Source organism: Cyprinus carpio, chromosome A8, assembly GCF_018340385.1.
Source record: "Cyprinus carpio isolate SPL01 chromosome A8, ASM1834038v1, whole genome shotgun sequence".
Classification (NCBI taxonomy): Eukaryota; Metazoa; Chordata; class Actinopteri; order Cypriniformes; family Cyprinidae; genus Cyprinus; species Cyprinus carpio.
The window spans coordinates 27,152,091-27,176,983 of NC_056579.1; the positions used below are offsets into that span (position 1 = coordinate 27,152,091).

At 41.5% G+C, this 24,893-nt stretch overlaps 1 protein-coding gene across 1 annotated transcript in view; it reads left to right on the forward strand.

Annotated features, from left to right (window-relative positions):
* LOC109085784 (serine/threonine-protein kinase WNK2-like) overlaps window positions 1-24,893 on the forward strand; it is an 80,907-nt gene that overhangs the window by 55,595 nt on the left and 419 nt on the right. Inside the window, 13 exon segments of the mRNA XM_042761464.1 lie at window positions 2,152-2,203; window positions 2,277-2,357; window positions 2,434-3,116; window positions 4,176-4,233; window positions 4,373-4,446; window positions 4,550-4,705; window positions 6,521-6,773; window positions 6,776-6,902; window positions 7,051-7,268; window positions 9,703-9,903; window positions 14,018-14,116; window positions 20,074-20,118; window positions 20,853-21,151. Of these exon segments, the coding sequence (XP_042617398.1) occupies window positions 2,152-2,203; window positions 2,277-2,357; window positions 2,434-3,116; window positions 4,176-4,233; window positions 4,373-4,446; window positions 4,550-4,705; window positions 6,521-6,773; window positions 6,776-6,902; window positions 7,051-7,268; window positions 9,703-9,903; window positions 14,018-14,116; window positions 20,074-20,118; window positions 20,853-21,151 (2,346 nt within the window).

Consider the following 24,893-nt stretch of genomic DNA (forward strand, 5'->3'; position numbering starts at 1 on the left):
ACAGCACTCAATACTTAGTTGGGGCTCCTTTTGCCTGAATTACTGCAGCAATGCAGCGTGGCATGGAGTCGATCAGTCTGTGGCACTGCTCAGGTGTTATGAGAGCATTGTTGGGTCTGGCATATCGCATCTTCCTCTTCCCAATACCCCATAGATTTTCTATGGGTTTAAGGTCAGGTGAGTTTGCTGGCCAATTAAGAACAGGGATACGATGGTCCTTAAACCAGGTACTGGTAGCTTTGACACTGTGTGCAGGTGCCAAGTCCTGTTGGAAAATGAAATCTGCATCTCCATAAAGTTTGGTCAGCAGCAGGAAGCATGAAGTGCTCTAAAACTTCCTGGTATACGGCTGCCTTGACCTTGGACCTCAGAAAACACAGTGGACCAACACCAGCAGATGACATGGCACCCCAAACCATTACTGACTGTGGAAACTTTACACTGGACCTCAAGCAACGTGGATTGTGTGCCTCTCCTCTCTTCCTCCAGACTCTGGGACCCTGATATCCAAAGGAAATGCAAAATTTACTTTCATCAGAGAACATAACTTTGGACTACTCAGCAGCAGTCCAGTCCTTTTTGTCTTGAGACGCTTCTGACGCTGTCTGTTGTTCAAGAGTGGCTTGACACAAGGAATGCGACAGCTGAAACCCATGTCTTGCATACGTCTGTGTGTAGTGGTTCTTGAAGCACTTACTCCAGCTGCAGTCCACTCTTTGTGAACCTCCCCCACATTTTTGAATGGGTTTTGTTTCACAAACCTCTCTGCGGGTTGCGGTTATCCCTATTGCTTGTACACTTTTTTCTACCACATCTTTTCCTTCCCTTCGCCTCTCTATTAATATGCTTGGACACAGAGCTCTGTGAACAGCCAGCCTCTTTTGCAATGACCTTTTGTGTCTTGCCCTCCTTGTGCAAGGTGTCAATGGTCGTCTTTTGGACAACTGTCAAGTCAGCAGTCTTCTTCATGATTGTGTAGCCTACAGAACTAGACTGAGAGACCATGTAAAGGCTTTGCAGGTGTTTTGAGTTAATTGGCTGATTAGAGTGTGGCACCAGGTGTCTTCAATATTGAACCTTTTCACAATTTTCTAATTTTCTAATTTGGGATTTTCCTTAGTTGTCATTTATAATCATCAAAATTAAAAGAAATAAACATTTGAAATATATCAGTCTGTGTGTAATGAATGAATATAATATACAAGTTTCACATTTTGATTGAAATTAGTGAAATAAATCAACTTTTTGATGATATTCTAATTATATGACCAGTACCTGTACCAGCTTCCTGCGTTTCTGCCACTGCCTCATAAGATGAAATCCATTATAATAATACCATAATAATAATAATCCGGCTCGACGACAACATCTGTATTGCAAACTGTATAGCTGTTAATGTTGTTTTTAGCGTTGGCTTAACAATGCAACAGCATTGCCATAGAAACCAATTCAGTAAAACGAAAGAGTGCTTATGGACACACAAATGAGATATGAACAGTTGCAATACACTGCATGGACAGTCAGTTACTCAGATCAGATTCCATCCGGATATGCACAAAATTGGATTTGGCCTGACAGTCTGAATGAGGCTTGTGTACTATTTCTAATCCATCCATTCATTCATTCATTCATTCATTCATTCATTCATTCATTCTTTCATTCTTTCATTCTTTCATTCTTTCTTTCTTTCTTTCTTTCATCTAGCTATCTATCTATCCTAGCAACATGCTAATCATGCTAGAAACATACTAACAACATGTTAGTAGCATTCTAATCATGCTAGTAACATGCTAGTGACATGCTAGTAACTTGCTAATCATGCTAGCAACATGCCAGTAGCATGCTAATCATGCTAATAACAATTTAATCATGCTAGAAACAAGCTAGCGACATCCATCTGAATCTAACCATGTCAACAAATGGAAGTCAGCCAGCAGTTTATTGTTTGTGTTGTGTGTGTTGGAATGTGGTTTTTTGTTTGTGTGCTGCTGTGAGTTTTTTTTCTAGTGGTTAAGAGGAAAATAAAATCAAACGCACCGTTTACCCTGCTGTGTCTTTAGGTTGTACCCTGCTGTGTAAATGTAAATGTGTGCCATTTCTCTGCCACTAGCATCACCAAACAGAACTGAACTTGTCCTATTCTGTATTCAGGGGTCAAAACCTGAGCACGCAAAGTCTGACCAGCTAGTCTACAAACAGAATGGTAAGACCACGACAGATCTCACTGTAACTACTGTAGAATGAGCGTTTAACCCACAGTCTGCCTTGACTTGCAGTGCTTCACACCGGAAAGCGCTGGTTCATCATCTGTCCTGTGGCTGAGACGGCCACGCCTGACAGAGAAGAGGCCGCCTCCTGTAATTCAGAAATTTTTAGCAATAACTAATATGCACTTGTAAATGATTATCTCACACTATTACTTGTGTTTTCCAGACCCAGAGAGCTCCTCTATATCTCAAACACAGGATGTCAACACAGCTGGTGCCAAACCTCTGCAGAAGTGGCCATCAGTGCCACAGGCGTCCCTCTCTGAGGTGGCTCCATTGGCCGAGGGCCCTCAGGCTGCCTGTACGGTGGGTGTTTCTGTGGTTTCTGACATCCAGTGCTGCCCCCTTGTGCCTCCTGTTTCGCTTGATGTGGCTGCTCAGAAAGCCACAGAGGGCCCTCAGCAGCCCGTGGTCCACACCAGCAGCCCCAGCGCAGAGCCGCCCGTGAGCCAGACCCAGCCTGTGGTGCTGCAGCAGCCCACTCCAAAGGCTTCTGTCACCAGCGGCCAATCGCAGCCTCAGAGCCCCACCCATCAGCCTCAGAGCCCCACCCATCCGCCCCAGAGCCCCGCCCATCAGCCTCAGAGCCCCACCCATCCACCCCAGAGCCCCACCCATGAGCTCCAGAACGCCCCGCAGGTGCAGCCGGGCGAATCAGATGGGGAAGGGCCGCCAAGGCTGGATTTTGCAGACAGAACCATAAAGACTCTGGATGAGAAACTGCGAAACCTTTTGTACCAAGAGTACCACCCATCGCAAACCCCAAGCTCAGCCTCTGAGCCACCCGGATCACCTCCGCTGTCCGACAGCCAAGGCAGTGATGGAGCCGTGAGGAACGCAGAAACACTGGTACAGTCAATCCTCCTCACATTTGCTTTGAAGTCTCAGATAGATTATTATATACTTCTTTTGAGTTATGCATGAGTGGTACAGTAAGTCTGAATCAAGTTATTAGTGCTGATTCATGAGTCTTTTTGACAGATTTATCAATTGAATAGGCTCATAAGAGCAGTATATTCATAAGTCAAGGTTCATTCGTTTATGAATCTGGCCACACTGGTCACATGTATAGTTATTTGTTATAACTAGCAGGAAAAGCGCAAAGATGTCTCGTTGTCTTGTTGTCTTTATCCTACGCTTTTCTTACATCATCTCATTCAAGTCAGACTGCAAACTCACAGCTCTGGTGTGGTAGACTCAGTAGTGGCATAGCACCGTTAAATAGTGGAATCCACTTTGCGGGAGATTTCAGATTAAATTATTTTTAATGGAACCAGTTCTGAATAATATCCAGTTCTTGGCCCTCATCCCCAGACCTTTATAGAGTTTAAACCCTGTTACCATCATTAAAATACTATTCCATGAATAAAAGTAAATCTTTTTTCCTTGTTTTTTTTTAGTAACATTATCGTATGTTTTGTGTGTCAAAACATGTTACACATGATTTTCTGAAGTGAACAGTCGATTGTTGAAAACTGGATATTTGTAGAAATATAGTTATGTTTATTAGCACCAGAGGAGTAGAAATGGCCAAATAGACTGTACAACTGTTAACCGGTTATTCTCTGAAGAAATAGTTATATCCCAACTCATCCATTTTCATTAATTTTGCTGGATGGCACAGTGCAGTTCAGAAGCACCTAAAATTATTTCATAATGGCAGAACAAAATCACCCTCAATCACTTGTGTTTGTATATTCCTCAGTTTCTATTTGCTTTAGACAACATTATTTGCTAAATGAATACAGCTGATGTTATCTAAATAAATAAGGTGCCTTTAAATAGCTATTTGTGAGTTGTGCGGGTTTCTTGGATGCTGTTTTTTATTAGTTTGTTGATGTTAGTTCTGGGGGGGAAAAAGATTTATATGTTGTACCATAATTCTCAGGTTTTCTTTGTGTTTTGTAGCCTCAGATCCCAGAGAGGTCTGATAGTCTCGGGACCTTGAGTGATTCTGCTGTTGCTCGTAAGTGTGTGTGTATAAGCATGCTCATCTAGATTCTGGATACATAGATATACTGCAGACTACAAGGAATTGTCACAATTGTGTTATTGTCACAATAACACAGCTTCTCTTTCTTTTCATTTATCCAAATGGTGATCAGCCTTCAAAAGACATCTGACCAGAAAAGACTCCGAGGCCGCTTCTACTACACACACATCTAAGAGCCACTTCCAGGTTACCAGTGAATTTTTCTTTCTTTTTTTTTGTCTTTTTTTTTTTTACAAATTATGTAATGTGCTTTTCTGGTCACAGTTTGATAGCGTTCTGTGTCCTGTAGATTGTGCCGACAGATTCAGATGTGTCTTCTCATGATGGTGGAGGAGATCATGTGATTGATTTCGAGTCTGCTTCTGTTCCTGCAACTGAGAACGGACACAGATCCACATCAAAGTCACAAAGCAACCGTTACTCAGCACCTCCTGACTTATATCAGGTTTGTCTGAAGCGCAGTGTATGTCTGAAATGGCATACCGGCATACTGTTCGTCCTGTTTGTGCAAAATCTACATTATATTGTGCACAGTAACACCAATGTAACCCACATGTTTTTGTGTACACATGACCTTTTATTTCCAGTGTGACATGAGTAATGACAGTCAGGATCTAGCATCTCTTTCCTGACTCATTATTTGATCAGACTGTCAGAAGTTAAGACATTTTTGCCCAAAATTGGATAGGAAATGCAAATTAAGTATTCATAGGATGCCACCCACTGAATTAAACATGTAACATGATGAAGTCATGTGACAGCAATGTTGCACAATGTTACTGTTTCACATACTGTACAGAATTCCATTCAAAACACAGAATCCATCAATTAGAATGTTTTATTTATATATTTATTTACTTGATTAAGTTTTTTTTTGTATTTGTATTTGTATTTGCATATATTTTGTTCTTTTGTTTGGGGGTCTGACATGGTCATTCATTTACATTAGAGCCCGACCGATATGGGTTTTTGAGGGCCGATACCGATATTAGGGAGTAAAAAAGGCCGATATCGATGTTTCGCCAATGTTCTTTGTGTATATTATAGTACAGTACCAGTAAAAAGTTTGGACACTTTCCTATTCATTTGTCCAAACATTTGACTGGTACTATATATAGAATACAGTATATACATAAACAGAATATATAGAATATATAATATATGTCGAGCTCTAGTTACATAAACATTTTTTCCAATGATCACTCAAATGTGGTGATCAAACGCTTATAATGACGTGACACAGATATGTAATGGAGGCAGGGTATTTGACAATTTAACAATTAACTTTATTATCCAATTGAGTCTGATATCACTGAACGGTTTGCGCCCCGGGGATAACTCGGGGCTAGTCTCGCATAGTCCAGATCTTCAGACTGATGACTGATGGCAGTTTTTCATTGGCCGAGGCCCCCCCATGAGACCATTTGACCGACATGTCAAACAACAAATCACAGTTTGTTTTGTTCAGCATCACTTTTCAGGGTGTGGAAATGTCGCCACAATAAGAGACCGGTGTGTAAAACTCTCAGACGTATTTGAAAGATTCTATTCCGCAAACTTTAAATATTTCACATACTTCTGAAACTCCAGTGTTTAGCTGATCCTGATAAGTGCTCGTCATCACACTTGTAAACACTACAGCTTTCTCTTCTTTCGTGGCGGGGTTTGGCATCACGGCATCTTTGTTTCCGGACAGAATGTTAAAGAATGCGACACACACGTCTCCCGGAAATCCTGTATAATTCAACCAATCCAATGATGACTTCAACACTCCTGAAGTGCTTCCACTTTTGTGTCCCATATGCATCAGACGTTTAGGCAGCGGTCCGTGAGCATGACATCTGAGGCTGAGACTAACTCAGGGGTGGTCTCATTCAAAAGGGGACCTCGAGACATACACTCAATTCGGCATTTGAGAGGGTTCCTTGAGCTGAAGGGATTCCCTGAATTTGGTGCGGATCCGTTGAGCCGTTACGGAGATATGGCCGTTAAAATTTCAATGGTTTTTCCATACACTTAAGCTTTAAAGTGTTTTATCCAGGTCACCAGTAGCAAACAATGGAGAGCACTCTGCTGGACAAACTACGTAATGAGACCAGTTACAAGCCTTTTATCTGTGTTTCGTGTTCTAAAAAAAAATGATATCGGTGGCATATCTGCACCATATCGACGCCGATATATCTGTGAAAGGCTCATATCTGCTGATAAAATCGGCAGACCGATAAATCTGTCGGGCACTAATTTACGTTCATTTTTTCAGGACACAACTACTTCCTTTCCAGAGGCCAGACCCACAATGGCGTGCGCTCAGAGCTCACTGTCAGCGGACGGGACAGTGCAGTGCCTGTCCTCTGACACAGGAGAGGAGGATCAGAGCGAGACTACATCTGTTAAGCCCACGTCTCCAGCTCCTGCCCTGTCAGAGTGCAGCGGCGGGGACTTCATGAAGCGGGCGGTGGCGTTCCTCCGGCACTCGGGTCACAGCAGCAGTGTCCAAAGCTCTGATTCGCCCCCTTGCCTCTGGTGAACGGACACGCCCCATCCGTTACTGGCCACGCCCACTCTGCTTACGTCAGCAGTGATAATGACTCTGAATTTGAGGACGCTGATATGAAACGAGAGCTGCAGAAGCTGAGAGAGAAGTGAGTAAACCTCAAAGAGTTTCAGTGAAAACTGCCTCACAAAGGCCTAATTTACCACCACTCACCCGCTTTAATTTCTTAATACAGGTAATACACTTTTCCCTAAATAAGAGAATGAAAACCATAACAAAAAGTTTGATGTCTGCAGGCACATGAAGGAGATCTCTGAGCTCCAAGCTCATCAGAGAGGAGAGATCGAGCAGTTGTACTCTCGGTTAGGTCGACCTGTTCCACCCAGCGTGGGCTTCTTGCATGCAGTGCCACCTACAGGCCGCCGCCGCAGAGCCTCCAAACACAAGCTGAAGGGAAGCCGACTGCTCAATCCCATGGTGCAACACCTTAGGAACAACCGAAGCAACAACTCTAGTATGTATGCGAAAGTCTGCGTGGGTCTGAGTACCTGCTTTAAAATGACAGAAGGGCTGGTCTCGCTATATTTTGGACCCCTGAGGAACATGGTCGACAGAATGCTATCTGGCTTCTGCTCTGAACAGAGAATAATTTACATTTAATGTAAATTAAGTGCATTTTAAATGTAACTAATATCTAAAAAAAAAGTACAGGTTTGATCTGCAAAACTTGGCACTACCGTGCATATTTTGTTGTCTGTTTGATTGCTTAAGGTTATAGTACACATTCCCCCAATGAGATGTGTATAATAATATTCTATAAAAGTTATTGTACGAAGGTTTTTACTTTCTCATTGGAGGTTTGGACCTGGCTGTAAGTCTTTTATGGGAATTAGATCAGTTAGAAAAGATATGGCATTCTGAGTCAGAGCAACCTGAAGGTCTGTGCCAAGTTCTAGGATGAGATACTGTTAGAAATTTGGTCTCGGAAGAAGCTTAAAGGGGACATTGGATGCAAAATTCACTTTTACATGGTGTTTTCATATAAATGTGTTTTAGCAGTGTGTGAACACAACCACCCTGCAATGATAAAATCCATCCATGTACTACTTTGTCTTGTTAACATACCATTTGTCTTGTTAACATACCATTTATTTTTTTTTTAAGATTTTCTGAGCAGTATGACGTCATATTGCTCAAGCCCCTCCCACACCCGCCTCAGCCTGTTGTACGCTGTCCACTATTTTCTTGATGCTTGAGCAGCTGCAGCGACAACAATGACTCGTAAGCAATGCAGATGTTGTGTTGCTGGAAATAAAAGTGAACATAAGATTCTTCATTTTCTCTTGACATCAGAGCCACTGATTATTATTATTATAATTATTATTTACAATTATTATATTATTGTTGCTTTTTGTTAAAATAATCACAAGATGGTCACAAGATAAATATTCAGATGTTTTTTTTCCCCCCAGTAGTCTGTTTTATTCAACAATTATGTATTGCAACATTTTTGCATTTAGATAGAGAAGAACTTTGTCTGTTAAATATTAAAAACAAATGAACAAACAAAAAAATCTGGATCTCCATGTCTGCCGTGCAAATCAGCTGTTCCTGCTCATCTCCAGACTGGATCTCTTCTCTACACTTTCCCTAATTGCAGATTCAATTGTTAGATCTGTCAGCATTAATATTTTTATACTTAGATTTTGTTGGGGGGATCAAACTGTAACACCCAACCAGACGTGACACGATGTGATAAAAAGTATCTTTTCCATGTAGTTTTTGTCCTAACCACCCGCGACAGCGACACGTGACAATAAGCAACATGAAATTCTATTTTAGAAATGTTTTTTTATTTTCTGCGATGTCGTCGCAGGAACAACATACAAAATTTGACAGTGATAATCTCAGGTAATGATTATGTGATTTATTCAGTTAAAAGTGTCTAATGTGAGTTTGAATATTATTTTGCGTTATCTTTATAGCCATAGTGAAAGCAACAATGGATATTTTACCTCAGATCATGAAGTAAATTAGGCTAAAGCAAACTTGCGTTAAAATTGTGAACTCACTGCGAACCAGCATCCATAACTCACTCACTCAAAACTGTTGATCACAAAAAAAAGAAAAAAACTGTTCAGTCTATTCACATTTGAATCATCTATTTTCAGTGTCCCCTTTTTTTTATGTCACACTTTTCATGTTTTTGCTGTCACATCATATATCTACACTGGACTCGACAAAGCATTGCAAAATCATTTGAACTTTGTGTCAGCACGTCATAAATAGGAGTCAACAGTTTTCTGTCAGGGATTTGTTCGCACTGCGCTGCGCCCGCATCCAGTGTAGACAGCATCACTGATTATAATAAGTTCTATTGTATTTTGTTGCGTTGCGCCTCGCCGCTCACATCCGGTGTAGACACAAATGTAAGTTAATGTTGCTTTCTCCCTGATGCAGCATTTTAATTTTCATGGCACATTATTATGAAATTAGCGCGGGCCAAACATTTTTCTCTTGCGAGCCGCCTATCGAGGAAACCTGATTTAAAGAAACATGCACCGAAATGGCTCGCTGTGAACTGAGCCGTTTTTGACAAAGTAAAAAGGGTTTGGTTTTACACGACCACTGAGGAATTGCACACATTTCATGAAGAACCTAAAGAATCACACCAACTTGTGGAAAATGGGCATCTGATGTCCCCTTTAAATAGCATATCAGTGTGTTGGCTCGGCAAAGTAATTATATTAATACCTGTACAAATAATTATATTTTAAATAATAACGTTTTCAGATATACAGTCTACTCCAGTTACGTGCAACCTGTGCAGCTTTGTATTTTATTTTGTCTAAATTCTTTCAACTTTAATCCACCAAAATGATTTTCTGAGCAAATCACACTATAAAAAACCCAGATCATCAGTGTCAACCATCTGTGTTCTCCTGTAGCTGAGACGTGCTACAGTGTGTCGGGGTCTCCGGTCAAGAGCTCGGTTCTGGGTAACAGCTCTGTGGGTTCCAGCACAGCCACGCTGAGCCCTGTGTCAGAACCGCTGGAGCCAGTCCAGACTCAGCAGCCCTGCTCATTTAAGGGCTCTCTGTCCTCTGACAACATCTACGGGCCCACCACACACACAGCACCCCGGCAAGGTGAACACACTCACACAAAAGCATGCTGCTGTTATCTACAATAGCCCTGTCAGCATAATGCTGCTGTACATAGTTTTGCTGTAAATGCATCTCTGCCGCTGCCTAACCAGTTCCACGGTGTCTTACAAATATCTTAACATCCACTGTCGACTCGTGGAAAACAAACTGCATCATGTTGTAACACAATCACTTGGGCTAATCACATCATATTTTATAACTGATGGCAGTCATGTGAAGCAGACTTAGTGTTTGGAGCTGCCCTAATCAACACACATAGAAACCAAACCATATGATTATTGCTTGCTCGGATGCAGTGCATTTATAGTTGATATGCAAGAAGACGAAGGTGTCAGGTGCCTTCTCTGATCGGTGTATTTGTTCTAGATTATCATGTCTTTCTCCTTCTGTCTTTTTTTGTCACACATTTCTCACTCACATGCATGAGATTATTGACAACTTTCAGGGTCTCTCATGTGCGCCTCCACTCATTTACTTCGTTTAAATGGAGTCAGGCATAATGTGACATTTAAACGGCTGCCTAATGGCTCAGTCACACGACATGATCTCATGGACAGCCTAAGAAAGATAAAAGGATTGCATGATGCTCATGCTACGTCTGAAACATCATTATTTTGGATCAGTAGACATTTTCACACACATTCAGTTATTGCCAGAAATATCTCTATGTGTGAGCAGAAAAGCAATTAATCTTCTGTATTTTTAAGGAGTTGGGGTCATTGCCACAAAAGTTCTGTATTTATGTCATGTGTAAACAAATCTGTGTAACATGAATGCTTTGTGCCAGAAATGTGGCACAAACGGCACATACTCTGTTGCAGTGGTGCTTACGCAGCAACCTAAGGTTGAATCCAGCTCATGTCATTTCATGATTTCCAGTCACCTCTATGCAAGGAGGATACTGAAGAAAACCCATGGTAATTTATGTAGGAAACTACATGTCACAGACCCCCACATGACAGCTTTGATTGTCCAGAAGGAAATGGCTCAAAAGTAGGAATAGCATCGTCATCTCCATTTTATGTATCGCATGAGATGATAGCCCTTTCAGACTCGATACGCCTTCTTAAACTGTGGACCAAACTAGTGACAAGGCTTTTGTCATAATTCTTGTGTCGACAGAATCCACCCCAAAGGTACCACTAGAGTCAACAACCGAGGATGTTTCGGAGTTAACAGGGTCCAATAGCATTTGTGTGTAACCCCTTTTGTGCAGTGAGGATGCCAACAGGGACAAACTCCTCAGCTGTTGACCCACCACTGAAACAGCCTCATGTGGGATAGACCCAGTGCTACCATCGGTTGTGCCACTGCCAGGAGACCCAGAAGTCTGCAAAACAGACTTACAGGAATTCAGGAATTGATGTGGACAAAGGCGAAATGATGGACATGAGCAGAAGACAGTCTCATTTGCACATTGTGTATGAATTCAGATCTACCCCCAGAAAAGCAGTCTGTTTCTCCGACAACAAATCGCTCTTCTGAAGGTTTCTTTTCAGACCCAGATTCTGTTGGTGATCGAGAACAGCCTTGTCTAGATCAGCCAATCGTCAAGCTAATTTAAAGCATATATGCCCAGGAATTGCTTTCCTGTGTTTCAGTGCCTGAAACTGCACTTTCTAATAGAAAAAGTTCAGAAGATGAAGATCTAGGATTGGAATCAAACAGCACTAGGAAGAACTGCTGTAGAAACTGGATTCCCTCTGCGATGGGACATACTTCATCTATGGCTCCTGCAAAAAAAATCAGAGCCACCAGGCAGGATGGTATACCCCCTTTCTATGGAAGAGTTCTAAAGATGGTTTTGTTTGTGGTTCTACAGATGAAGCTTTGAAAGAAGACTTGCAAATGTAATGGCCCATATGAGCCAAAGTTTTTGTCTGTGCTCAGAACAGTGAAAGCCATGAGATAGGAGGGGTATAGGATGCCTCTCTATCTGTTGCAGGCCTTCCCAAAAAACATGTCATGAATGTGGTGAATAGTTGTATAGTTGTGAATGTGTGAGTGGGTGCTGTGATTTGTGTGCTTTGTTGGAGTTGTTATGATTGAGGAGCTGTTGATCTGCTGTTCGCCAAGATGGAAAACGCAGAGAAACAAGCAGAACAGAATCTCCAGGGCAGTGAGGAGAAAAGCAATTCAGCTTTAATGGTTTGACGCAATTCTTCAAAGAGGAGCCCTTTGGCACAGTAGGATAAGGAAGCCTTAGTCGTCAGCCTCAGATGTGCTTACATGGCACAAATTCAGTGTTGAGCAAGACCACTGACCCACAGTCCTTTTTAGTGACGTCTAGACTACCTGTCTGCTTCTCGGCTTCTCTTGAGGAAACTGCAGAGAGCTGGAAACAATATCGTCTCACAGGCGCCACAGGCTCATGAACCCACGGGGGAATCGTTTGCTGAAAAGCAGTAGATTGCTTCTTTGCAGTGTGAAACTTAACAACAGCAGCGAAATGTCTGCGAAATGCCTCAACTAAGCAACAGGAGCATCCAACCGACCTCTGTTTCTCATGGATATCTGTGAAGTTGAACCACAGTTGTCTCTCGGTCGCTGGTCATAGAACGACGAACCGTGCAAACCAAATGCTTCTTGACTTAAAACACTAAATCAGTTGGTTGGCTGAGCTCTTTGACTGTCTCGGGAGTCAAGCAAGAAATTTCATCCATATCCTTAAGGTCATCAGCTTGGTACGCACGCAATACCACCACTGTATGCAATGCCGCACACCACTTGACTGGCAGCCATATTATTGTTCAGGGCTGGTGTAGTCCTGCAGGCCTTAGACAACACAGTAGGGCCACCACTTCAAAGATGCAACTTTGCATCATCTTAACCGAAATACATTTGATCGTAAGATTCTGGGCTTGGGCACAGTTCTACAAATGTAAACTCCACTGGAGAAAAACACTACACAGAATAGGCCAGCCAAATTCAATATGCACTTCAGCAGTGTGACACTATATATCGTTACTGTGGAATAAAGTGTCTATCGTTGGAGATTTTTCTATATTGTGTATTCCACGGTATGCGAATATATCTGCGTAATACAGTACTGCTTAAAAGTTCTATAAACCTAGGAGTGACAAGGAAACATGTATGACTGAGCAAATACAGAGTGGGACGCACTTGATAGAGTTAATAAGTGCAATAAGCGGTGAAAAAGAACTCAATGCGGTGCTCTTGCTGACTGACACACAAAGCACACACTGAGAAAGCACCTCTCTCAGACAGCATGTGATCACGAAAACAGATCTCTTTCGCGCTTAATGGTCAAATACGCACACAATTATGTCAAAATGCCCATTGTGTGGAGTATTAGAGTAAACACGGTCAGTTATGTGTTAAATAAATGTAAACCGTTGGGTGAAAACTGGATGTGTTTCAGTATATTGGATCCGTGCAGTCGGTCTTAAAGTGACAGCAGTCTAATTTACCTGCTGCTGTCTGTCATTATTAATGATAATCACTCACTGCACTCGACTGAATCACTTTTGGATCTTTAACAAGATTCAGTTCATGTTTTTATTGATACAGTGAAGACTACAAAGTGTTCTATTTACACACTTCACTCAATTTTCTGTAAAATTTCTTACTACATGTTAAATAAACTTACTGTAGCCTACTGAAGCTGAATAAAATTAAAAGTTTATTTCATATTTATTTGTTGCTGTTGTTTGTAATTTGCTTATTTTCTTATTTTTAATAACAAAAATAAAATAGCTGCATCGAGACATATATTGTTATATACAAATAAAGCCAGCTAATCTTCTTGGAGTGAATGGTTAATACTGTATGGCAATTTTACAGTAAATGGATTTCATGTGTGAAAATGTCTAATGATGTGTAAGAGGACAGAGACCTGTTATATAGACTCCAGAGAAGCATTCACATTGTTAGAAACACACAGGCACATGTACAACACTTCCACATCTACATTAAGCACTGTTTTCTTAGGCGCTTAACCAGTGATGGTGGTGTGTTGCTGATATGATGCTTGTTGATGGGGTACTGATCTCGACCGCTGCCTGTGTGTCGGCTGTTACACACTGTCTCTCTCTCTCTCTCTCTCTCTCTCCCTCTTATATTCATTTCTCCACAGGCTGGACTGTATACCACCAAACATCTGAGCGAGTCACCTATAAATCTAGTAGCAAACCACGCACTAGATTCCTCAGTGGACCCGTGTCTATGTCCATCTGTTTGTATTTGTTCTACTTTTCTTCTATCACCCATAATTCCCTTTCCCCTGTTTCTTTCTGCTCTTCTTTCGTGATTTTGCTTTGGTTATCTTCTGTACTGCATTTTTGTCATGTTCCACATACATTACTCACCACATACTCAGGCATTCTCAGCCATTACATTTCCAACTTCATGTCAGATGGCACTTTCCATGAATATGCTACAAAACGGTCTGAAACTTAAAGTAGCAAATATTCAGTGAAACGAGGTGCGTAATATTAACCTCATGAGCTCAAAGTAAATGTGAACAGTCTACAGTTAACATGCAGCTTAAAAAACATAAATATAAAATAAAATACATCAAAATTAAATAATAGGAAGCAAGGTTGCAGACTTCCTAAATCCTAAAAGAAGCTGTCACTTAAATTTAAAGAAAGTATTTGTTTGAATCATTTATTCTTTCAAAGTTGAATGGTTAAGCTTGACAATGTAGTCAAAACTGCAAAAGAAAATGGATTTTTTACCTATCTGCTCTGCCCTCCGTACTGTATGTAGAAAAGTCTAAATGATTACAAAATGGTTAGATAATAGTTCATCCTATATATCCAGAAGTTCTTCTCATGAAAAAACATTTTAAGATTTGCGCCAAAGTGTAATCCTATTTGTGGAAAGAGTTGGGATGTCTGCTCTTCTGGCCTTCAGTTTGTCTTCTGTACAAACGCTTTGTGCTGTAGGCTTTGACCGATAACATGGAGCTGTCTTTCCTCAAACATGGCCATTCTTAACATTTAACTGAAAGCAGAGAGTGTGTATGGATGTCTGCCAAAGCTTTTGTATCGTCTGTATATCTGTGCCTTCTTTCCTTTTCCTTCCACGTAAAATCCCGATGAGATGATGATTGGCGTGCCGTTTCAGAAGACGAGCATGCCCAGGGCACGAGCAGGTTGCTGTGGAGAACATCAGGGCTGTATTTTACTTTTTATTTATCTCACTTCTTGTTCCCTGGCTGCCACCTGCATGATTATGATATGATGCTGTTCAAGAAGCATATTAAATTTACCTTGTGTTTCTGTTACAGCTTGTAGTATTTAGTTAATTTTGAGGGTTCATTGAGGGTTCATTTTTGGACAAAAACATGCGTCATCATAACTATGATCAGGAAGCCCATTTCTTTTATACTTGGTCTCCCTCCTTGTCAAAAGTATACGATTTGGTCATTATTCTAACCTTCATTGCGTAAACCCCTCCAATCCCCCCCACCCCTTTGTAATTTTAAAATGTAGACGCACCACTTTAAAGGGATACTCCACCCCAAAATAAAAATTTTGTCATTAATCACTTACCCCCATGTCGTTCCAAACCCGTAAAAGCTTTGTTCGTCTTCCGAACACAATTTAAGATATTTTTGGATGAAAACCAGGAGGCCTGTGACTGTCCCCATAGACTGCCAAATAAATAACAGTGTCAAGGTCCATAAAAGGTATGAAAGTCGTCGTCAGAATACTCCATCTGCCATCAGACGTGCAATCTGGGTTATATGAAGCGACGGGAACAATTTTGTAAGTGAAGAAGACAAAATAACGACTTTATTCACAAATTTCCTTTGTCAAGTGTCTCCTCTGTGTCTCTCCATATCACCGTATGCTCTTCAAGTTCAAGATGAGCTTTATTGTCATTCTGCTACATGTGTGGACATACAGTGGAACGAAAATGTCGTGTCTCACAGGACCACAGTGCTACGTAAATACAGACATACAACAAACAAAGTAAAACAGTAAAAATCTATACACAACTAACCTACTGACAGATTTTGACTTTAAATATACTATATATAAATGTTTACCTATACATAAACAAAACAAAAAAAAATACAAAATACCAAACTATACAAATGCTACACATAAACATGGTACATTTGAAAAGAGAAACATTGTTAGTCAAGCAGCTGGCTGGGGAACAGTGCAAGATGATTTGTAGTGCATGAGCATGTAAAACATTATTACTGAGTCTTTTGTGGCATTACGGTACACACAGCTATGTGAAAAGTGTGTGTGAAAGTGTTTAGTGCGCATAAAGGAGAATTAAACAAAATAGATAGGTTGGGGGTGTTTGGGGGTGTTTGGGGGGTTGGAGGAGGTGAGATGGTCCATGTTTCAGGAGGTAGAAGGTTTGTGTGGGGTTTCAGAGGAGAGTGGGGTGATTTGAGTTCAGGGCCGGGGGAAAAGCTGTTGGAGCAGTCTGGCGGAGTGGGCTCTGATGCTCCGGTGGAAGGAGCTGGAAGAGACTGTGGGAGCGATGGGTGGGGTCCTTCACGATAATGTTGGCTTTGCTGGAGCATCGTGTAAGGAAAATGTCCAGGATGGAGGGGAGACGGGCACCGATGATCTTTGCAGCTGTGTTCACTGTCCGCTGGAGGGTCTTGCGGTCTGCTGCACTACAGTTACCATACCAGACAGTGATGCAGCTGGTCAGCACGCTCTCTATGGTTCCTCTGTAGAATGTGGTGAGGATGGGTGGAGGGAGACTTGCTCTCTTTTCAGCCGTTGGAGAAAGTGTAGGCGCTGTTGTGCCTTCTTGGAGAGTGACATGGTGTTGGTGGTCCAGATGAGATCCTCTGTGATGTGCATCCCCAGGAATTTAGTGCTGCTGACTCTCTCCACAGCTCGAGCTGTCGATGGTCAGTAGGGGGTGGTCAACGGAGTTTCTCCTGAAGTCCATCACAACCTCCTTTGTCTTCTCCACATTGAGGGACAGGTGGTTAGTGCCACACCATTCAGCCAGCTATGCCACTTCCTCCATGTAGTGCGTTTCATCACTGTTGCTGATGAAACCTATCACCGTTGTGTCACCCGCAAAACTTGATGATGTGGTTGGAGCTGAACTTGTCAGTGCAGTCGTGTGTCAGCAGCGTGAAAAGCAGCGGACTGAGCACACAGCCTTGTGGAGCATCTGTGCTCAGTGTGGTAGTGCTCGAGGTGTTGTGGCTGACACTGACTGACTGAGGTCTTCCGGTTTAGAAAGTCCAGGATCCAATTACAGAGGGAATTGTTAAGGCCCAGCAGGTTTAGTTTCTTAATGAGCTGTTGTGGTATTATTGTGTTGAATGCTGAGCTGAAGTGAAAAAATGTGAAAAAGTGGCGTGACATGGTGACCCATACTCAGAATTCGTGCTCTGCATTTAACCCATCCAAAGTGCACACACACAGCAGTGAACACACACCATGAACACACACCCGGAGCAGTGCCATAATTTATGCTGCGGCGTCCAGGGAGCAGTTGGGGGTTCAGTGCCTTGCTCAAGGGCACGTCAGTCGTGGTATTGGCGGCCCGAGACTCAAACCCACAACCTTAGGGTTAGGAGTCAAACTCTCTAACCACTAGGCCACGACTTCCCACAAGTCAATGAACAGCATTCTAACAAAGGAGTCTTTATTTTCTAGGTGGGTAAGAGCCAGGTGGAGAGTGGAGGAGATTGCATTGTCTGTAGAGCGGTTTGGACGGTATGCAAACTGGAGCGGATCGAGTGTGTTGGGGAGGCTGGTTTTGATGTTGTGATTGAATAACCTCACAAAGCACTTCATTATGATTGGAGTCAGCACTATGGGACAGTAGTCATTTAGACAGGACACAGGTGATTTTTTTTTTTTGTACCGGTATGATGGTTGTGGATTTGGGATGATTGTCTGGCTCAACGAGGTGTTGAAGGTATCTTGTTAGGACATCTGTCAGCTGTGCAGCACAGTCTCTCAATACACGGCCAGGTATGTTGTCAGGACCTGCAGTGATGCATTGGTAAATCCTAGATAGGGTCTTCCTTACGTCGGCTGGAGACAGACAGAGCGCCTGGTCGTTGGGAGGTATGTACAGTTTTTGTGCAGGTGTGTCATTCTGCATTTCAAACCGTGAATAAAAGTGGTTGAGTGCATCCAAGAGGGATGTGTCATTATCATAGACCTGTGGCGGGGGCTTGTAGTCTGTGATTGTCTGAATGGCTTGCCACAGGCTCCATGTGTCTCTGACCGTTTTGCATTTTTGATGCCACAGGACAGATTGGCTCTTGCTGTTTTGAGGGCTGATTATCTCCTGATCTGAATGCTTCATCTCTGGTCTTTAGCAGCCCACAAACATCTGCTGTCATCCACAGCTTTTCGTCTGCACGTGTGGTGATGGTCTTGGTGACTGTCACAACATCAATTCACTTTTTGATATAAGCGCTCACAGTATCAGTGTACTCCTGCAGGTCTGTGAGGTAGTTTTGAGGTAGCATCTTCTGGCCAAACTGTGATGAGTTTTTGAACCGATTTGGCAAGTTTCAGAAGTGGTCTATATGCTGGAATTAGCATAACAGAGATGTGGTCAGTGAACCCGAGGTGGGGGCGGGGTACAGCCTTGTACACGTTCTTTTCTGTTGTGTAAACAAAGTCCAGTGTGTTTTTTCCCCTTGTTGCAAAGTTTCCATGTTGGTAGAACTTTGGCAAAACTGTCTTTTAGTTTGCGTGGTTGAAGTCACCGGCTATTATGAAAAAGTATCATCATGATATTCTGTATTCAACCACAAGGATGCGCTGTTTTCTTTCAAATCAAAGCTAAATACACGTAGAAACAGCGCATCCTTGTGGCGCGGATGACACAGAAGAGCATACGCAGCATATGGTGATATGGAGAGACACAGAGGAGACATGTGGCGCAGTAATTGTTGAATAAAGTTGTTATTTTTTTTTTCGTTGCTTACAAAAAGTTCCCGTCGCTTCTTATAACCCAGATTGCACGTCTGATGGCAGATGGAGTATTCTGATGACGACTTTCATACCTTTTATGAACCATGGCATTGTTATTTACTTGGCAGTCTATGGGACAGTCACAGGCCTCCCGGTTTTAATCCAAAATATCTTAAATCGTGTTCCAAAGACGAACGGAGCTTTAACAGGTTTGGAACGACATGGAGGTAAGTGATTAATACTCCATTTTGGGGTGGAGTATCCCTTTAATTGTATTCATGTTTCAATAGTTTCAATAGTAATGCTTCCATTTTGTTTTGTTATACTATTCCTGTGTTAAATGTTAGATGTTATTTGCACAATATGACATTTTTAAAGATCAATGGAAATCCTGTTTACAATAGTCTCTTGTAAATAACTCATGCTGTGCTTACTGAAATAGATAATTTGTTTTTAATGCATCCAAGATGTTTGTTGTTGGTTTTTAAATGGTGATGCTTTTAAAAGTGGAGGTTTAGGAGAAGATCAGTTTTAGTCTTACATGCTCAGTATTTTCACTCACTGCCGTGGACATGTACCAAATATGATTACAAAGGATTGTCGCAATGATTCAGTTATGTAGTCCTGACTTTTACAGACCCCATGAAATCAAAATTACAGTGTTGTGGATTTTAGTCCATGTCTGTTAGCTCTGAGGTCATCTGCCCTGTATGGTTTATTGTCCAATAAACTGCTCAATACAATAAGAATGTCCCTTATTATAAATAATATTTGTCCCCATCTAATGTGACAACAGAAGCAAATGAATTGACTGCTGGCTTAATGGTGATAACCATGAGCTTTACCCTCGAACAGCAAAGGTGAAGATGGTGGTGAGAGGTCCTCCGGAGCTGAATGTGAAGAGTCTACATTGCTTTCATTCATGGTACAAGCAGTCGTGTGAATTCAGCCGTCTTCATTTAGTCCCAATCTAACTCCCTGTTTCAACAGGAAATAAGCCAGGAAAGAACAAACGATCAGACCATTTCATGGGGTTTTTAAAGTAGGACATTTAGTTTATTTGGAGTCCAAGCTTGAAGGCCTTTTTAGCAGGTCACTCACCAACACAACACCTCATGATATCACAGATGAAGCCTCCCTGCACCTGATTCTATATCTGTTCACTGATTGGTCGCTGTGTTTTCTTGTGCAGCAGCTCGCCAATGGTGTGCTTTCCCCGCCCCCTAATGCCTCTGTCTGTGCTGTTTTGCTCTTGTAGGGTCCACTCTGAAACGGCTATGTCTAGGGAAAGAGCGCAGCAGTAGTAACTATCCCACTCCTTTCTTCTTTGGTCCTAGTCCCTATATCTACCTTTTTTCTTTTTTCTTTGCTGTTTTCATTTCTTTTGTTGGCATGAGTGATCACCTGTGTGATAAGTGCTTAATGTTTGCAACAGCAGGTTGTGAAATGTGCATCACCGTTTTGCTTCTTTATATTCATTTTATTTTTTTCTAGTGCATGGTGATATCTGTGCGATACAGTCAAGTGCTTATTGAAGCCTTTATGATTTCTGTATTCCCGGTCATTTTAGTGCATATGTGTATGGGATGTATTTGTTATTTCTTTGGTTCTGTAATCATCCAGCTGCTTGATTTTAGGCTAGAAACAAGTACACAACAAGAAGTGCACAAGTACACAAACATGTATGTTGGCATGAGCATGTTCAGTTGCCTCTTCAGTCACAATTATGTTTTTAGCGTATTGTTGTAAATAATTAGGAATCGTGTTAAATAATCAAATCTAATTCCAACGCCAAGTATGAATAGTGCATCGTTTATTAAAAATCTTTATTAAATCATTGTCAAAGCAAATGTTTACACACATAATATTGCATCTATTCAATAGGGCTGGATTTGTGTTAACCGTGATATGAATCACACTTCACTGCGTAACGCGATGAATGACATCAGCAGTTAGCGAGCAGCAGATTGGTTACAGAGGACTTCAGGGTATATTCTCTGAGTTGTTGCTTGAGATCTTTCTCAATCTCTTTCTCAGGGTCTCACAGTACTGGTGCTGCCCATGTGACTTCAGCAACCAATCAGAACCTGCCTCCCGCAGCCATACCTGCTTCATCCTCTCGGCCAATCACGGCGCTGGTTCAGGCTCAAGCAAACAACAGCAACAACAAAAGCGGGACCTTCACCGATGACCTACACAAGCTGGTTGATGATTGGGCAAAAGAAACTCTTGCCTCCGCCCCTCAGCTCCGCCCCTCTGTGTGTCAGATCAGACCACAGAGATCTCATCAGACCTTCCAGTCCCACCCACTCCAATGGCCAGGGTCCCCCAATCAGGTACTTTATACTGTTTTGGATTAAAAATTAAGAGAGTACATACAAATCTGGTTTGCATCATTTGTTCTTGCATGTTTCCATGTTTGTAAACACAGAAAAGACTGTCTGACTGATATATTGTCTTTGTGGGTGCTGATGCGTGTTTGGGCCTTGTTGCTGCAGTGTTGATGTGTAGAGTTTGAACTTTTCAGTTAACTAAAATCCAACATAGACGGTTCTAAAGGCAACACTTTTCGACCCATCAATCACTCTCATCTGCGCTGAAGAGCAAATGACCTACAGTAAAAGAACATCTCAGGTTACCCATGTAAACATGGTTCCCTGAGAAGATTGCTATGGGGAATGTATAATAGGGCACTTGTAGAACACATTTCATTATCATTTGTCATCTTTGTCATTAGTTTGTTTGTGTATGTGCAAAGAATGTGACTACTATGAAACACCCAGCCAAGAATTTCAGAGAGCACGTGCCTCCTTGTCAGAGGATTTTTTTGACACTTGAGGGACAAACACAACTTGTGTGTTATGCGTTTGTTTGAGGAAGCAGAGCAAGCTCAATGCACTCTGTGATAATTTGCACTGTGAAAATACTCTTTCCTTTGGATGCATTCATGGGACTGATTATAAAAGAGATGGTAAGAAGTTCTGTTCTTCTTTGATTCTCACCCAAGGAATAGTTTTCATAGGCGTTTGCGTGTTCTGCTCTTGAGGGAGCTTGAACAAACTTATAGCGATGCTTTTGTTCTCACCTGATGTTCAAGAGAATCTAGCATTTGAACAGAGCATGTTTGGCTCTCAAAGGATTTGAATGCATGCTGTGTTATGTGGTCACCATGAGAAGCTCCACCGACATTTATGAAATGAGACAAACATTTGTGACAAACCTTACAAATGTAAGCTCGTCTGTACATGTGTTTTTTTGTTTGTTTATGTAAAAGTTTTCAACTGATTTACGAATAAGAACTTCACATTATTGTCCAATGAAATTTCCACAAATCAGATCATGATTGGTTGGTGTATTATGCATGACAAACTGGCATTGATGAATTACGTACTATTTAAAAATAATTAAATCGACACACTAGCTTTGATGATTGATCTTCCGGCAAACCATAGGCACTCACTGAAAGAAGGTTCCGAACAGACTGTGGAATATCAAGTCAAGTCCCCTTTGTTTATAAAACGGTTTATATAATACAGAGTGTGTCAAAGCAGCTTTACAGTGCTAAACAGGAAAAATGTGTGCTAATAATGCAAGAGGACAATAGCCTGTCTAAAGCGCTTTGAGTGCCCAGAAAAGCACTATATAAATGTAAGGAATTATTATTATTATTAATAGAAAACAGACAGTTTATCAGTTAAAGTCAGTTCATTGTTGATTCAGTGACGTCATCATCCTGCTCAGTTCAGTTCTCTTCCAACAGTGTCTGTGCAGTCAAGGCAGCAATGTTGCCAGAAATTTTGTCCAAAACTCCATCGGTGACAGAAATGGAGAAAAAAATCTTGGGAGAAACCCGGCTCAGTCGGGGGGCCAGTTCTCCTCTAGCCAGATGAAACCAGGATGGTGTGGTTTATTTCCAGGCTGCAACACAGGTGCAGAGGACTCGTCTGGGTCCCTTGGTGTTGTGCCGATGGTGGTCGAGGTGATGAGGTTTTCACAGGGGCTCTATCTCTAAGGCTCATCTAGTTGTCCTGGTCTCCGCTGACATTCAGGGCTGTAGAGGTCATCTCTAGATGCTGATCCAACATCTGATCTGGATACAGACTGGGTCTGGTGGCTACGGTGACCTCGGAATAAGAGAGAAAAAGACTAATATTAGCGTAGATGCCATTCTTCTAACGATGTAGCAAGTACATCGGGTGTTATGGGACGTGTTCACGGTTCCGGTTTACCTAATTAATGCAGCCTAAAAATCCTTTAACGGATTTGGATATTAGAAGTGTATTAGTGTGTTATGTGTAAGCCAGGTTAAAGAGATGGGTCTTTAATCTAGATTTAAACTGAAAGAGTGTGTCTGCCTCCTGAACAATGTTAGGTAGGTTATTCCAGAGTTTAGGCACTAAATAGGAAAAGGATCTGCTGCCCGCAGTTGACTTTGATATTCTAGGTATTATCAAATTGCCAGCATTTTGAGAACGGAGCGGACGTGGAGGACTATAATGTAACAAGAGCTCGTTCAAATATTAAATCAGGAGAAGATGTCACAAAACGCATATCTGCGTAGTTGACCCCAAAGGGTTAAGTGTGCAGAACAACCACCCAATAAAGCATTACAATAGTCTAACCTTGAGGTCATAAACGCATGGATTAACATTTCTGCATTTGACATTGAGAGCATAGGTCGTAATTTAGATATATTTTTGAGATGGGAAAATGCAGTTTTACAAATGCTAGAAACATGGCTTTCTAAGGAAAGATTGCTATCAGATAGCACACCTAGGTTCCTAACTGATGACGAAGAATTGACAGAGCAGCCATCAAGTCTTAGACAGCGTTCTAGGTTATTACATGCAGAGTTTTTAGGTCCTATAATTAACACCTCTGTTTTTTTTTTTCAGAACTTAGCAGTAAGAAATTACTCACCATCCAGTTTTTTATATACGCTGTGAATTCTGTTAGTTTTGAACTAACAGAATTGGTATGATTCTTTGGGCCGTGAAAAATTATAGAGCTGAGTGTCATGAGCATAACACCATGTTAGCTTTCACTGCCATGCTGATGACACTCAGCTCTATATTTCCAATTCGCAAAACTTACCAGAATGCATAGCTGAAATAAAAACTGGATGACTAATAATTTCCTATTGCTAAATTCTGCACTCCTCGGAGCTCCACCTGAACAGCAGTATCAAGTTGTTTGGCTTTCTGTGTGAGCCTCTTTGATAGCTATTCTTAGTGTAGGGCACTGGTAGTGACGTCACCGGCCAGTGTCAAGTTCATTGTTGTGTTTTGACACATGCTTCCTGCCAGAGGCATTCCCCATATGATCCTCTAAAGGGACGAAGTGTGAGTTCCCATTCAAAAAGGAACTGCTTTTCATTTGACACTCAATTTCATGTTTTAAGCACAGATTGTGATAGTGGCCAAAGTTTTGTGGTGCAGCTTTAAATCGATCATCATAAACAGCAGTGTTGTCACAGCACCAACATTTCAGTAATTGGTACCAATACAAGTAGAATTCCACAGTTCTTGGTACCCATTTTGGTACCATAGCAGAAACTTTTCAGAAATTTTACTTTTTGATAATAAAATATAATAAAATATTTAATAAATGTGATTAGTTATAATTATTAATGCCATGAATAAGTAAATACGTTAAAACATTAGCCTTGTAGCCTTATGTAGCACACATACAGGAATGTTTGAAAGCTGCGGCTATCACTGGGTACCGGATCTGTTCTGTGGAAAGACTGCTTTTAGTTACATTTTTTAAATTGAAGTATCAACTTGGTACCAAACTACTGCTACTTTTTTTGACAACACTAATAACCAGTGTCTTAAGACAACTGTTCGCTGTTTTTGATGTCTTTGGGATTGTTGTGTCCAACTGATACAAGATGAGTGAGATCTTATGGGTAAAGCCCAGGTGTGCGTAATCAATGGCCTTTTAAATATGCCAGACTAAAGAGAGAGTAGTTCGCCCCACCGTCAGCATCAGGTCGCTGCCCTTGTGGGAGCGCTGAGAGTAGAATGCATACTCCATGTTATTAATTTGTGTTCAGACACATTTGGTAACACGACA